The sequence below is a fragment of the Cibotium barometz genome, chromosome 63, assembly GCF_041138505.1.
Source record: "Cibotium barometz isolate CiBa-2024 chromosome 63, ASM4113850v1, whole genome shotgun sequence".
NCBI classification, from domain to species: Eukaryota; Viridiplantae; Streptophyta; class Polypodiopsida; order Cyatheales; family Cibotiaceae; genus Cibotium; species Cibotium barometz.
Genome location: NC_141108.1, coordinates 5,601,413 through 5,614,141, shown reverse-complemented (window position 1 = coordinate 5,614,141; position 12,729 = coordinate 5,601,413). Strand labels below are relative to the sequence as shown.

The 12,729-nt window shown below is 41.2% G+C and overlaps 1 protein-coding gene across 1 annotated transcript; it reads left to right on the top strand.

Annotated features, from left to right (window-relative positions):
* Positions 1 to 7,876: 7,876 nt before the first annotated feature.
* On the top strand, positions 7,877 to 10,882 carry LOC147603595 (pentatricopeptide repeat-containing protein At2g33680-like). Its single transcript, XM_086796432.1, has 2 exons — positions 7,877 to 8,357; positions 8,430 to 10,882. Exons 1-2 carry the CDS (start codon positions 8,226 to 8,228, stop codon positions 10,551 to 10,553), a joined length of 2,256 nt encoding a protein of 751 aa, XP_086652558.1. The 5' UTR covers positions 7,877 to 8,225; the 3' UTR covers positions 10,554 to 10,882.
* The last annotated feature ends 1,847 nt before the right edge of the window (positions 10,883 to 12,729 follow it).

Below are 12,729 nucleotides of genomic sequence, written 5' to 3'. Positions count from 1 at the left end.
CCGAATTTCCCACAATAATGGCATTCCACATTTTGCATCGATGTTTGTCGGCCTTGCCAACGTCCTCTACCACACGAGGATTACCTCTGCCTCTTTGAGGTGTATATCCATGACCACCTCTAGCACCATATGAAGGCTGAAAATTCTATTGTGGTGACCTGTCCTACCATCCACGACCATTACCACGGCCATGTGATGCAAATTTTTCCCTGCCTCTAAATCCCCTTTGTGAATAGAAAGCTTTATTTCTGCCATTATCATCATGGCTAGTAGATACATCATGAAAAGAGTCACTGAGTTTGATTTCCTCAACAAGCAAGAGAGAAATCAACTCATCAAAAATCTGGTAAACCTATACTCCGAACAGAGATAGATGTATCAAAAGACTTGTACTCCTTGCCAAGACCATGCAAGGCAATGTCTACCAAATCATCATCAAGCATGGGGGCATTGATAGTTGCCAATGCATCTGCATACTTCTTTATCTCTTGTACATAATCATGGATACTCCTTCCTTTGCGCTTCACATTATGAATCTATTGTCTCAACTGAGACTTACGAGCACTAGTACTTGTATCAAACAGCTTTACCAAAGTATCCCATGCATCCTTGGGATTCTCAGCATCATGTATATGTATGAGTATAGAATCTGAGATACATATATACAAGTAATGCAAAACTTTGTATGCTCTCTCTGACCATTGCTTATGAGCTACAACCTGTTGTTATGTAGGTTGTCTGGCTCCGTACCTATAACAAGGTTTGAAAACCCTTTTCCTTTCAGAAAGCTTTTAATCCTGTTGTTATGTAGGTTGTCGGGGTAGTTCCGGCTCTGGCTCCGTACCTATAACAAGGTTTGAAAACCCTTTTCCTTTCAGAAAGCTTTTAATCCTATACTTCCATGCCTGGAAGTTCTTTCTATCCAACTTCTCACCCACAATCTATACTAGGTTGTGTGACATATTTGCTCAATGAAAATACACCTTCTGCACACATCTAAATCTATAAACGAGCCTTACTCAGCTCAACCACACTCTAATAAGTGTTCCAGATACTCCAAATTACTCAACGAACTTCACTGTTGATGTAGAAAATCAAACTGATTGCATTCAAATTGAACTGGCATACACAGTCCAAAAGTACCCTGTTTTGTCGTACTTTCCAAGGCTTCAAATTGCAATGTAGTGGTTCAATAAAGTGTGGATAACTTGCATTGACACCTAAACAAGCTCAATGTTGCATATCAACACCAACCAAGGTGCGTACATACCAAATTTATCAAATCCCCTTCTTTGTTTTGAGAAAAACTAGTAAAACCAAAAAAGACCAGTAGTAAAAGTTCTCTAATTCCTTTGATTCTTGTCCAAATTGAGAGACCAGGCATTCATTAGCTTAGCATTGATGTCTACTAACTCCATGTAAAAGGAATTAGACCAATTGTTTAAGTTGAGAGAGTAATTAGCCGATTAATCACCCTCTATTTCACTAATCACTATAGATAGCCTGTTTAATCAGCTCGTAATCAGCCCCATAATGCATAATTGCTTCAACCAATCATATAGCAACCTCCTCAAGTATGTGTATCACACAATTGCTAAGGATATTTTGGAATTAATCAACCACAAGACTTGAATTTTGGCCTCCGCCTAGCAAAATATTGAAAAAACTGCTCTGTTTCTGTACATCTGTCTGCATCGCCTGCTGTAGGGGTGATTTGAGAGGTTTATAATGGCTATTGAGAGCATAGGTGAGTTCCCAACACTCTTAGGAATGTACCCAATCCATCAATGAGGTGAGTTTCGTAAAAAACCAGCTTTAATTTCATCCACAATGGACATCTCCTCTGTTTTTGTGAGGGCTTCAAAACAGTGAATTTCCACTCACTCTTAGGAATGTACCCAATCCATCAATGAGGTGAGTTTCGTAAAAAACCAGCTTTAATTTCATCCACAATGGACATCTCCTCTGTTTTTGTGAGGGCTTCAAAACAGTGAATTTCCACTCACTAATATGCATCAACTTTGCTCCAAATTCAATGTAGGGCTTGCACATGAGTTGCCAATACATTCCCCTTTGCCAGATACATGATTCTTTATCAGATTTGTAACCATTTGCCTCATACATTCACCACATTCAAGCTTCAATGGAGAGCTTGCAAAACAGAAATTTCTCTTTGCTCAAATCTGGTGTTGTTTGTGTTTTTGCACCTGCAATCCGCTCAAGGATGTTTAGTAGTCCTTACCCGGTAGGCCAAGCTCTCAGATTTGATGGAAATCAGTGTGCTCCAAGCTTCACAGCTCCAATGGCAAGCTTCACAGCTTTTCTTCACAGCTTCTTCTCCCTCTTCTCTCACTCACTCATAAACCCTAATAGAGAGCACGAGGCTCTGATACCATGATGAAAAACACGTAGAGGGAGAGAAGACACACACACAGGAGCAAACCCTAATGTATTAAGCAAATCCTAACCATAGAGGGAAGCCACCTCCCTTCTCACACAATGCATAAAGCCATAATCCATAATCTACAACACACTACATGTGTTGTGTCCACACACTGCTAACCCTAGCTAATGTCCACACACTATGACCAGCTTGACGCGATCATTTATGTCTCACACATGTTACTACCTAACATGCCAGCACATAGTGCAACTGGCATAAGCTAACATTGAGCTTGAATCTCAACACTATGGTGTATGACTTGTAATGCTCAGGTGATGGGTGCAAATCAGGCTCATTTTCCTTTCCTTTGTCCCGCTTCAGCTGACAACAACCTTAGCCTCTCATTCCTTCTGTGTGAGTTCACAATTTTGTTTCATTCGGGCTGAGCAACTCGATTTTGGTTCATCGAAGACTTCCACCTTAGCTATATCAATTGGGGGTGGCCTACAATACTTGACCTTTTATAACTCCTCTCCCCAATCATATATAAACTTTTGATGTAAGTTTACTGCACCCATGTAGTGGAGCTATTGGGCGGTAGTTGTTCTTTCTTGTAGCCTTCTATGATGATTTGCTGCATAGCGTTTACATCTCTGCCATCTTTGGAGATGCTCCTTGGTGTTTTGAAGCATTTCACCCTTTTCTTCAGATTGAGAATCCGTATCTGATTCGGAGATACTCACTACTGTAGTTTCTTTTGATGTTGTGGGCTCTATTTTTCTTGTGGTTGATGTTACTGAGGAGTTGGTGTCACTTTTAGTCTCTGTTTCAGACTCTTCACCACTATTGGTACTTGAGCTTAAGTCATCCCATGTGGAATCAAGTTCACTCTATAACCAATCTCCTGAGTATCAAAAGGTAGAGAAAAAATCATTTGTACGGGCATAACCTTAGGGAGTTCCTAACCATCAGGTGTAACCCATGTAGATCCTTTGGTTCCCTAGCTATCAAGTGTGCCCATCATATGTATCTAGTTTAGATCATCTTCAAGCTGTTTACCAACATCCTTGTGGGCTATATCCTTCCCTACATTAGTATCTTCTCTACAAGTATAATAGTATTGTAATATGGCTGAATAAGTGGTGGTGGTGGCTGAATGATTTTCCAAAAGTCCTCCACTACCCATAGGATATACGTGTGGCCAGCCTTGATGATGGAACCATTGAATTGGAAGTAGACATGGTTCTTAGACCAGTCATGTATGTACCATCTTTTTCTCTCTCATGAACATGCATCCTAAGATCATTTCATATGATTCGGGTTGTTTGGAAAAACCTATACAATGAAGATATGTTTAACCCGATGCTTGAGAACCTTGATCTTTAAATCTTGTAGCATCCCAAATAGGTTTTGCAAGTTTTGTCAACCATCTTGACAATGATGTCTGAGACTTCTAGACATGGCGTGGCCATCTTCTCCCAACATTTCTTGGTGACTGTCCAGCCACTCAAAGCTTACCCGAAAATGGATATTGACATGATTTTTGTCTTTATAGATTAGTGGCCTAAAAGCCTACATGCATTGAATGCAAACACCTTAGTCAAGATGCCCCATATTAGAGAGAGAATTAAGCCTAATTAACCCACATTAATACAAAAACACAAAATGTGTAGAAAACATAAAAATTTATGTGTTAGAAATCTTGCTCTAATTTCTATATTTCTATCTTGATTCCTCCACGTAAGGAGTCGAAATCGGGATAACTACTATGCTAGGAAACTGGTTTTATGGTCTATTTAACTTGATTCTTTCAATTTCATATTCAATTGAGAGTTTTTTTCCTTTTCAAAATTGAAAAATACAAAAAAAAGGAAATGAAAAAATAAAAAAATTAAACTTGTAGAGTTAACCTAAATGCACAAATTACATAACTCACTGAAAATGCAAAATCTATAGAAATTAAAAAACATATGAAAATTTCAAACATGTAGAAATTGAACATAAATTTCTTAAGACTTCAACAACAATGTAACCAAAATTTAGAATTTCATTTCTACCATTCTTGAAAAAATTAGAAAACAGAAATCAACCATATGCACACACGCATTCACAATGCATTCTGGCTATGTGCTGGGGCTATTCCTCCCCAGTAGTAGCACCGCTTATTACGGAAAGACCTTGAACCATAGAAAGAGTGTACGAATAAACCAATGTCATGGGGCTTTGCCCAACCAAACTCGGGAGGAGCATAAAATAGCTCAACCGAGAAGTCAATATTCCATGACCTAGCTCATAAAAGGGCAAGGTGTGTCACTCACCTCGTGAATACTTGTGCTCGAGATTCTCGTAGGAAATGAATTTGCCATGCAGCCGCACTCCAAAGCTCCACTCTGCCACCGTCGCACTCCAAAGGAATCTCAACCCTCCTCATAGCTTACTCTCTCACACTCACTCTCTCACATGCAAAAGCAGGCAAGCACACATAAGAGCTCACACAAGCAAACAAGCAATGGCATAAGATAGTAGATAGAGAAGAAGAGAACTCTATTTAATTAGCATAAAAGAATGATTCGTGAGAGTTACATTTTAGGTTTTGTAGGTGACCTCTAGGGTTCACGCTCTTGGGCGGCCAAAGTTAAAAGTCTGGTCCTGGGGCTCATTTGGCCACCCTAACTAGTGTAAACATCTATTCTAAAGCTAGCATTCTCCACCTAAAATACCATGGTACGCCTTTAATATACAAGCGCTGAGAACACACCTTTAATATACAAGCGGTGAGAACACACCTTTAATATACAAGCGGTGAGAACACACGTAAAATATACAAAACATAGGTTTCGAGTGAATTTTGCACTTTCCGGCGCATGTGGCCCAAAGGTGGTGAAAATGATATGGTGGATGACATCAACGCCATAGAGTTGTTCGGCAAGGGTAACAAACCCTTCTTTTTCACTTGTGAGTAGTCTTTCAAGTGCTATGAGTTTTTTTATCTCTGCTCGAACTAGCATCTCATCATATATTAATGACTTACACTCTCGTCTTTAAATTAATTCTTCAAATCTACAATGGATAATTGCACTTCACGACCTTGTCTTCTCCTCGACTTCATTCCCATATTGATCAAACTCATGTCTTCACTGAATGTGTGCGACTTCGACACATTGCTTGCACCCTTGTATACCAAATTGTCATCAATGTGTGTGACTTAGACACATTGCTTGCACCCTTGTACACCAAATTGTCAAGATTTTGGAAGTTTAAGTTAAGAGAAGAAGCTTCTCGGGTAAAAGAGAAGAGTTTGTCAAAGCTTGATTTCGAGATTCTTATCATTGATCACCTTCATAGCCTACACTTTATGCTATATGCAATGTAGCTCCTTCATTGCCTACTTAAGGCCGCCGAGCACTCTTCTATGAGCTAGGCTTAGTATAAGGCTTTTTTAAAGATTTTGTAAAGCCTTTAAATAACCTTTATAAAAACGTTAAAAAAACACTTATTATCATATGCTATTATCTTTTATAGCCTTGTTTGTGCTATGATCGCTTTGTTCTTACTAACTTGTGCTCACTCTACACCTCTTGGTTATGCCTTTGATGTGCTCTGCTTGCTTGTTAGCCAAGCTACCACTCTTTTGCTCTTGTTTGATCTCTATGCTAGCTTTATAACTCTTTAAAAGCCTCAGTCTTAAAAATCTATAAGATTTTTTTAAAAAGCGTTGTGTTTTTTAAAACTCTTGTTACTTGATGTGTTGCTTTGCGAAAGCTCTCTTCTTCTCTCCTTCTCTGACTTCTATGATGGCACTGCTCAACACCTCACAGTGATTTTTTTCTTACCGGCTTCACTTTTTGTTAGCCTTATTATATAAGGCTTATAAAGCTTTTGGATAAAAGCTTCCAAAACTAGTAATGGCACTCCTTTTTAACAACAACTTGGCGAGCTCCTCTATGATCCCCTAGAATCGGCTTTGACACTATTGTTAATCAACACTTGAATCCCAAAACTTTGACTTGATTGATTATGCTTGACAAGATGCCTTTATATACATGTTCATGAAAGCTAATCGTTTAAAAGGGCAATGATGAGTTGGTGTAGTATACCTTATTTGGCGAGGAGGTGCATTGTCGATGACAATGCATATAGAGATTGTAGTGGTGAATCTTTAAGGGTTACCATTCAATGCATGAGAACTACAAAATATACCACCAATGAAAAAGATTACCATCTTAGAGTGACAATTGCGAACTAATGCTAAAACTTCTTTGCTACTTGCTACTATCTACTACATGAGAAAACTAGAAAAGCACCACATTAAATCATCATGCAAGTGTGATCTAATGCCATTGTGATTGTGATTGACTATATCAGGTAAACAATATATTGCACATGAACTTCACTTTTTAGATCCTACTAAAAAGTTAGAGATCTAATGGCTATATAGAAGCTAGGAACACCATCATACATCACTCAAGAACTACATGGAGAGATGATCGGGTAATAGCCAAATCTACTACAGGGAATAAGAACTTTTGTGAAGATTAATTTGAAGAGCTTTCTTGAAATCTGCACTTGAAAAAGATGTGTAGCTCTATGCAAAAACAACTAGCTAGCTTAAAAGCTCACACAAATAATCTACCAAGAATCTCCGCAAGATCTTTGAATAATATGAAGGCAAGGCATGATGTAAGAAGATTAGTGGAGAAAAAAGAGCTTAACATAAATCTAGCAAATACTGAAAGCTCTTCCTAACTGAGGTAAATTTCCAAGTGTAACACCTTCACTACCAAAGCAATAGGTGAGCCAAATGATAATATGTTGTAAGCATTACATGTGTATAGATCCTCTTTAGTACTATCACGCCCCATCATGGACCTTGCATGTCGCCTCTTCCACATGAGCATCATTGGAAGATAGAGAACTTCACGAACAAACCATAATTAGCATATGCATGCTTGCATGTAAATTGAGAACGAAACATTCATAATCTTGAATAGGAAAGTCCATTAAAAAATGAGTACTTGATGTTATTCCTAAGTCGTGACACTAATGTGTGTGGAATTTTTAATAGGCAAGAAAGGTTACGCATAGCACAACCATGAAGTTGTTTGTCAGTTTATAACAAGCCCATCATGATGAGGAAAAAGTAGTTGAACATCATACCATGACGATTCATGTGTTGAAATAGAGCCGGGATATCATGATAAGGGAAAATTAGTTGAACATCATACCATGAAGATTCTGTGTTGAAATAGAGCGGAGGAACTAGGATTTGGGACCTTATAGCATCTTCCGCATGTGTATGTCTTTTGGAGGATTTGAGAAAGTTGTGCAATGTAGACAACTGACTCATGGAGAGAACAAGGCACAATTGAGATCTTGAAATGAGGCATATGAAGCATTCTTGTAGAAAACTAAGCTGCAAGGAGACTCTAGATGAATATAGGCATCTTCTCGATGGGTTGAATAAAGCAGTTGGCAAGCACACCAGGTGTAAGCAAAAAGGCTTGTGGACAAGGTTAAGCATGCATGGCTATAGCAGAGAGCACATATGAGCACACGAAACCTTGAAAGTATGAACCATGACCCTAGTCTCTGCAGGAAATGAGCAGAAAGGGCAAACTACCAACGATCTTTCTAAAAAGCCATGATGAGGAGTTCGTTTCTCCACCCATGTATCGTTGTGGAACTAGTGCCTTGGCAAGTTCGTTTTCACACCACAATATGTTAGATTATAGAAGTTTATGCAATATTAAGTACATACATGCTCAAATTTTCTCGTTCATTGTGACGGGCATACGGTCATCGAAGCCTCTTCTTCTCCTGCTCAGGCTTGAAATACTCGAAGATGGCGGGACGATGGGCACTTCACCACCATGCTCTATGTAGAAAATGGAGGGACGATGGAAATGACATGGACCTCTTATGGAAGACCTACTTTAGGGATCCCTCGCAGTGGTGGGACAATCGTAACACCAAGGTAAGCATCACTGTACAGGCTTGTTCTTTCTGTTGAATTCCTGCTTGTGAGAGAGACCTTTGGTTTTGGCAGACCAGCCCAAGATCCCCAGACTTTAAGCACAAAATCACTAAGGTATCGTTGTGGATTGATGGCTGGTGCAATCCCTCTTGGGTTCGTGAAGAGCTGAGGAGAAGAGGACTGGTTATGTCAACAGAAGTTAAACATGGAGAGCTCTGTGCGGGTAAGGAAAAGAATGACAATGCCAACCACCAAGCAGTGGGTACTGATTTTGTGGCCTTACTGAAGGCTTGTGCCAAGAAGAAGGATCTGTACAATGGCACTAGAGTACATGCTGATATTCTAAATAGGGGCTTGCTTGAAAAGAGTCCTTATGTAGCGAACACTTTAGTCAGTATGTACGCCAAATGTGGTGCGCTTGCAAAAGCACAGCAAGTGCTTGACGAGCTTCCTGTTCGGGACGTAGTCTCTTGGAATGCACTAATTGCAGGATATGCCCAACAGGGGCAGGGCAAGGAAGCGCTGAACTGTTTTGAACGCATGCAACGTGAGGGACTCTCTTCAGACGCAATCACCTTCATTTGCATCTTGAAAGCCTGTGGCACCATAGGAGCAGCCAACAAGGGCAAACAAATTCATGAGGAGATTGTCAGTCAGGGGTTGCTGGGAAAACATGTTGTGCTTGGCACTGCTTTGGTGGACATGTACGCCAAATGCGGTGCACTCGCAAAAGCACAACAAGTGCTTGACGAGCTTGCTGCTCGGAACGTAGTCACTTGGAATGCACTAATCGGAGGATATGCCCAACAGGGGCAGGGCCAGGAAGCGCTGAACTGTTTTGAACGGATGCAACGCGAGGGCCTCTCTCCAGACACGGTCACCCTCACTTGCATCTTGAAGGCCTGTGGCAGCATAGGAGCAGCTGACAAAGGCAAACAAATTCATGATGAGATTGTCAGTCATGGGTTGCTGGGCAAAAATATTGTGCTTGGCACTGCTTTGGTGGACATGTACGCCAAATGCGGTGCGCTTGCAAAAGCACAGCAAGTGCTGGATGAGCTTCCTGTTCGGGATGTAGTCTCTTGGAATGCACTTATCGCAGGATATGCCCAACACGGGCAGGGTGAGGAAGCACTGAACTGTTTTGAACGGATGCAACGCGAGGGTCTCTCTCCAAACACTGTCACCTTCATTTGCATCTTGAAGGCCTGTGGCAGCATAGGAGCAGCCGACAAGGGCAAACAAATTCACGATGAGGTTGTCAGTCAGGGGTTGCAGGGAAAAGATATTGTGCTTGGCACTGCTTTGGTGGACATGTATGCCAAATGCGGTGCGCTCTCAAAAGCACAACAAGTGCATGACGAGCTTCCGGCTCGGAACGTAGTCACTTGGAATGCACTAATTGCAGGATATGCCCAACAGGGGCAGGGCGAGGAAGCACTGAACTGTTTTGAACAGATGCAACACGAGGGCCTCTCTCCAGACACAGTCACCCTCACCTGCATCTTGAAGGCCTGTGGCAGCATAGGAGCAGCTGACAAGGGCAAACAAATTCATGATGAGTTTTTCAGTCAGGGGTTGCAGGGAAAAGATATTGTGGTTGGCACTGCTTTGGTGGACATGTACATCAAATGCGGTGCGCTCGCAAAAGCACAGAAAGTGCTTGACGAGCTTCCTGTTCGGAATGTAGTCTCTTGGAATGCACTAATCGCAGGATACGCCCAACAGGGGAGGGGCGAGGAAGCACTGAACTGTTTTGAACAGATGCAACGCGAGGGCCTCTCTCCAGACACGGTCACCTTCATTTGCTTGCTTAATGCATGCAGTCACTCAGGTCTAGTGGATGAGGGCCAAATGTATTTTGCGAATATGAGCAAAAAATATGGCATCACACCAGACTTAGAGCACCACACTTGCATGGTTGATCTTTTTGGCCGTGCAGGGCACTTTGACAAGGCTATTGCAGTGATTAAGAAGATGCCATCGTCTGATTATCCTCCAGTTTGGTCTGCACTGTTGGGTGCTTGTCGAAAATGGGGAAATGTGAAGCTTGGGAGATTGGCCTTTGAACATGCAGTACAAGTGGATAAAAATTATACCGCAGCTTATGTCTGTATGGCTAATATTTATGCAGCAGCTGGCATGCAAGAGGATGCAGAAAAGATTGAAGCCATGAGAGTGAAAAATGCTGCATAGGTTTAGTTTGTGGGTTGATGTGACTGGAAATGTTCATTTATTTTTTGTTGGGGATACAAAGCATGCACAAAGCAAAGGTATCTATGCGAAGCTACAAGATTTTGCCCATAAAATGTCACAAGGAGGATATTCTCCAAGTTTGCAATGGGTGTCACAAAACATTTCCGAAGATGCAAAGAAGGATGTGCTTTGTGGGCATAGTGAGAAGTTGGCCATTGCCTGTGCCCTCCTCAATACACCTCAAGGGGCAACTATACGTGTTGTGAAGAACATGCAGATCTGTGGTGACTGCCATGTTGCTACATCTCTTACATCGAAAATGTAGTCAGTATTCCTCAGCTACTGTGTGGGTGTGGGTGTGGGTGTGGGTGTGCCTATGAGTACATATGTATGTACAAACATGGGTGCATGCATGTGTACTTATGTCTGCAACCAAAACAAGTAAATAACATACAGACACTAATTAGCATATCATTATCATGCTGCAAATGCCAAGCCATTTGACAAGGACTTGGGTGAGGTGCTAGCAAAATTGGCACCCACACTTGACAAAAGAAGATTACCACATTGGAGGAAAGAAGCACAAGTGGAGTCAGGCCAACCGACTAGTGATTATTATGATGCGATCTTTTAGCTAAAAAAACGCTTTCCTTTTGACTACTTCCAAAGCATGGCCTTTCCTAGATAGTTAAAGTTCTCAGGCTTCGAAAGGTGTCATGTACTCAAAATGTCAACCCAAGGGCCATGTACTGGTGTGGAGCCGGTCAATAAAATGAGACCAGGTGTACCATAACATTGTCAAGGCCCCTACTAAAAACTGTCCTCACACAGCTCTTTGCGGAGTCTGTGCATGGAAGCAAGGCAGTCAAAACACTGAGCGACTAAAATCGAGCGAGACTAAAAACTGAGCAACTGTGAGAGAAATTTATAGCTTTGTTGTACGAAAAGTCCCTTTCAAGAAAGTCTCTCATATTTCTTTTTCTAGAAAAAAAAAAAAGGTCTCAAGGTTGGAAGTTATAGTATGCATTCAGGGGGAGGCTATGGACCCCTTGTCCATTGAGGTTTTGATGAAAGGCATTTGAGATTCTCAAGGGAGGACACGACGGGTCATCACCAAACAAGCTCTTTTTCTTTTAGAAAAAGGTCTCAAGGTTGGAAGTTGCAGTATGCATATAGTGTCGACATTCAGGGGGAGGCTATGGACCCCTTGTCTCTATTGAGGTTTTGATGAAAGGCATTTCAGCTTCTCAAGGGAGGATTTTTTATTTGATCAATAAGATAGTTTCACTACACTTGTCTTTCCCAATCAACCCTTGTGGGCGCTAATGTCACAGGTGCCCTTGTCCCTTGCAGTGGTGCTCTCCATTATGGTAGGCAAAATAGGGTTTAATTTACTCTCTTTGGCATGGAGCTTGTTGTCTTCTCTAGGTAGGAAATTGAATTTATTTAGGCTTCAATAGATATGAAGTCAACAAGACTTGAGATCAATATTGTGTTAGGAGATGCAACAAAAAAGGTGGGATATACTAGGAATCTCGAGGCTTTGATGTACCCAATACATGATAGTAGGCTCCTTGATCATTAAGAGATAATAATGTGCTAAGAGTAAACATGTGTAATATGTAGGGTTCGAAAATGTTTTCCACATCTTGCCTCGAGAATCTCAAACACCTTTCATCAAAACCTCAACATACAAGGGGTCCATAGCCTCCCCTTGAATGTCGGCACCATGCATACTGTAACTTCCAACCTTGGGGGTTCTACAAGAGTCACTTTAACTATGCTACATGCCTATGACTTGCTGCATCCTCCCTTGTAGAATCTCAAATGCCTTTCATTTAAACCTTAACAGTAGAGACAAGGGTTCCATAGCCTCCCCTTGAATGTCAGCACCATGCATACTACAACTTCTAGCCTTGAGACCTTAAAAAAAAGAGAGAAAAAGAGCTTGTTTGGTGATGACCTGTGATGAACTATCGTGTCGCATCGAAGTGGTCTCTTTCCAAGCCTGTCTTGGGGAAAAAAAATCATGGAAGGGAACATGTCCGACGTGTCCAAAAACTTTACAGTGCCATGGAAAAGAACACGAAAACTGAAAATTAAAACATGACTCTATAAGCCTCCTGATGGTAGATGTGGCTATGGTGAACTCCTAATGTAGGGGAAGCTCCAAGTA

What these genes read in the sequence shown, in the direction of transcription:
- LOC147603595 (XM_086796432.1), top strand. Translation starts at nt 8,226, where the DNA reads ATGGCGGGACGATGGGCACTTCACCACCATGCTCTATGTAGAAAATGG. An exon ending in GGGACAATCGTAACACCAAG is followed by an intron (nt 8,358 to 8,429) that starts GTAAGCATCACT and finishes TGGTTTTGGCAG; the next exon opens with ACCAGCCCAAGATCCCCAGA.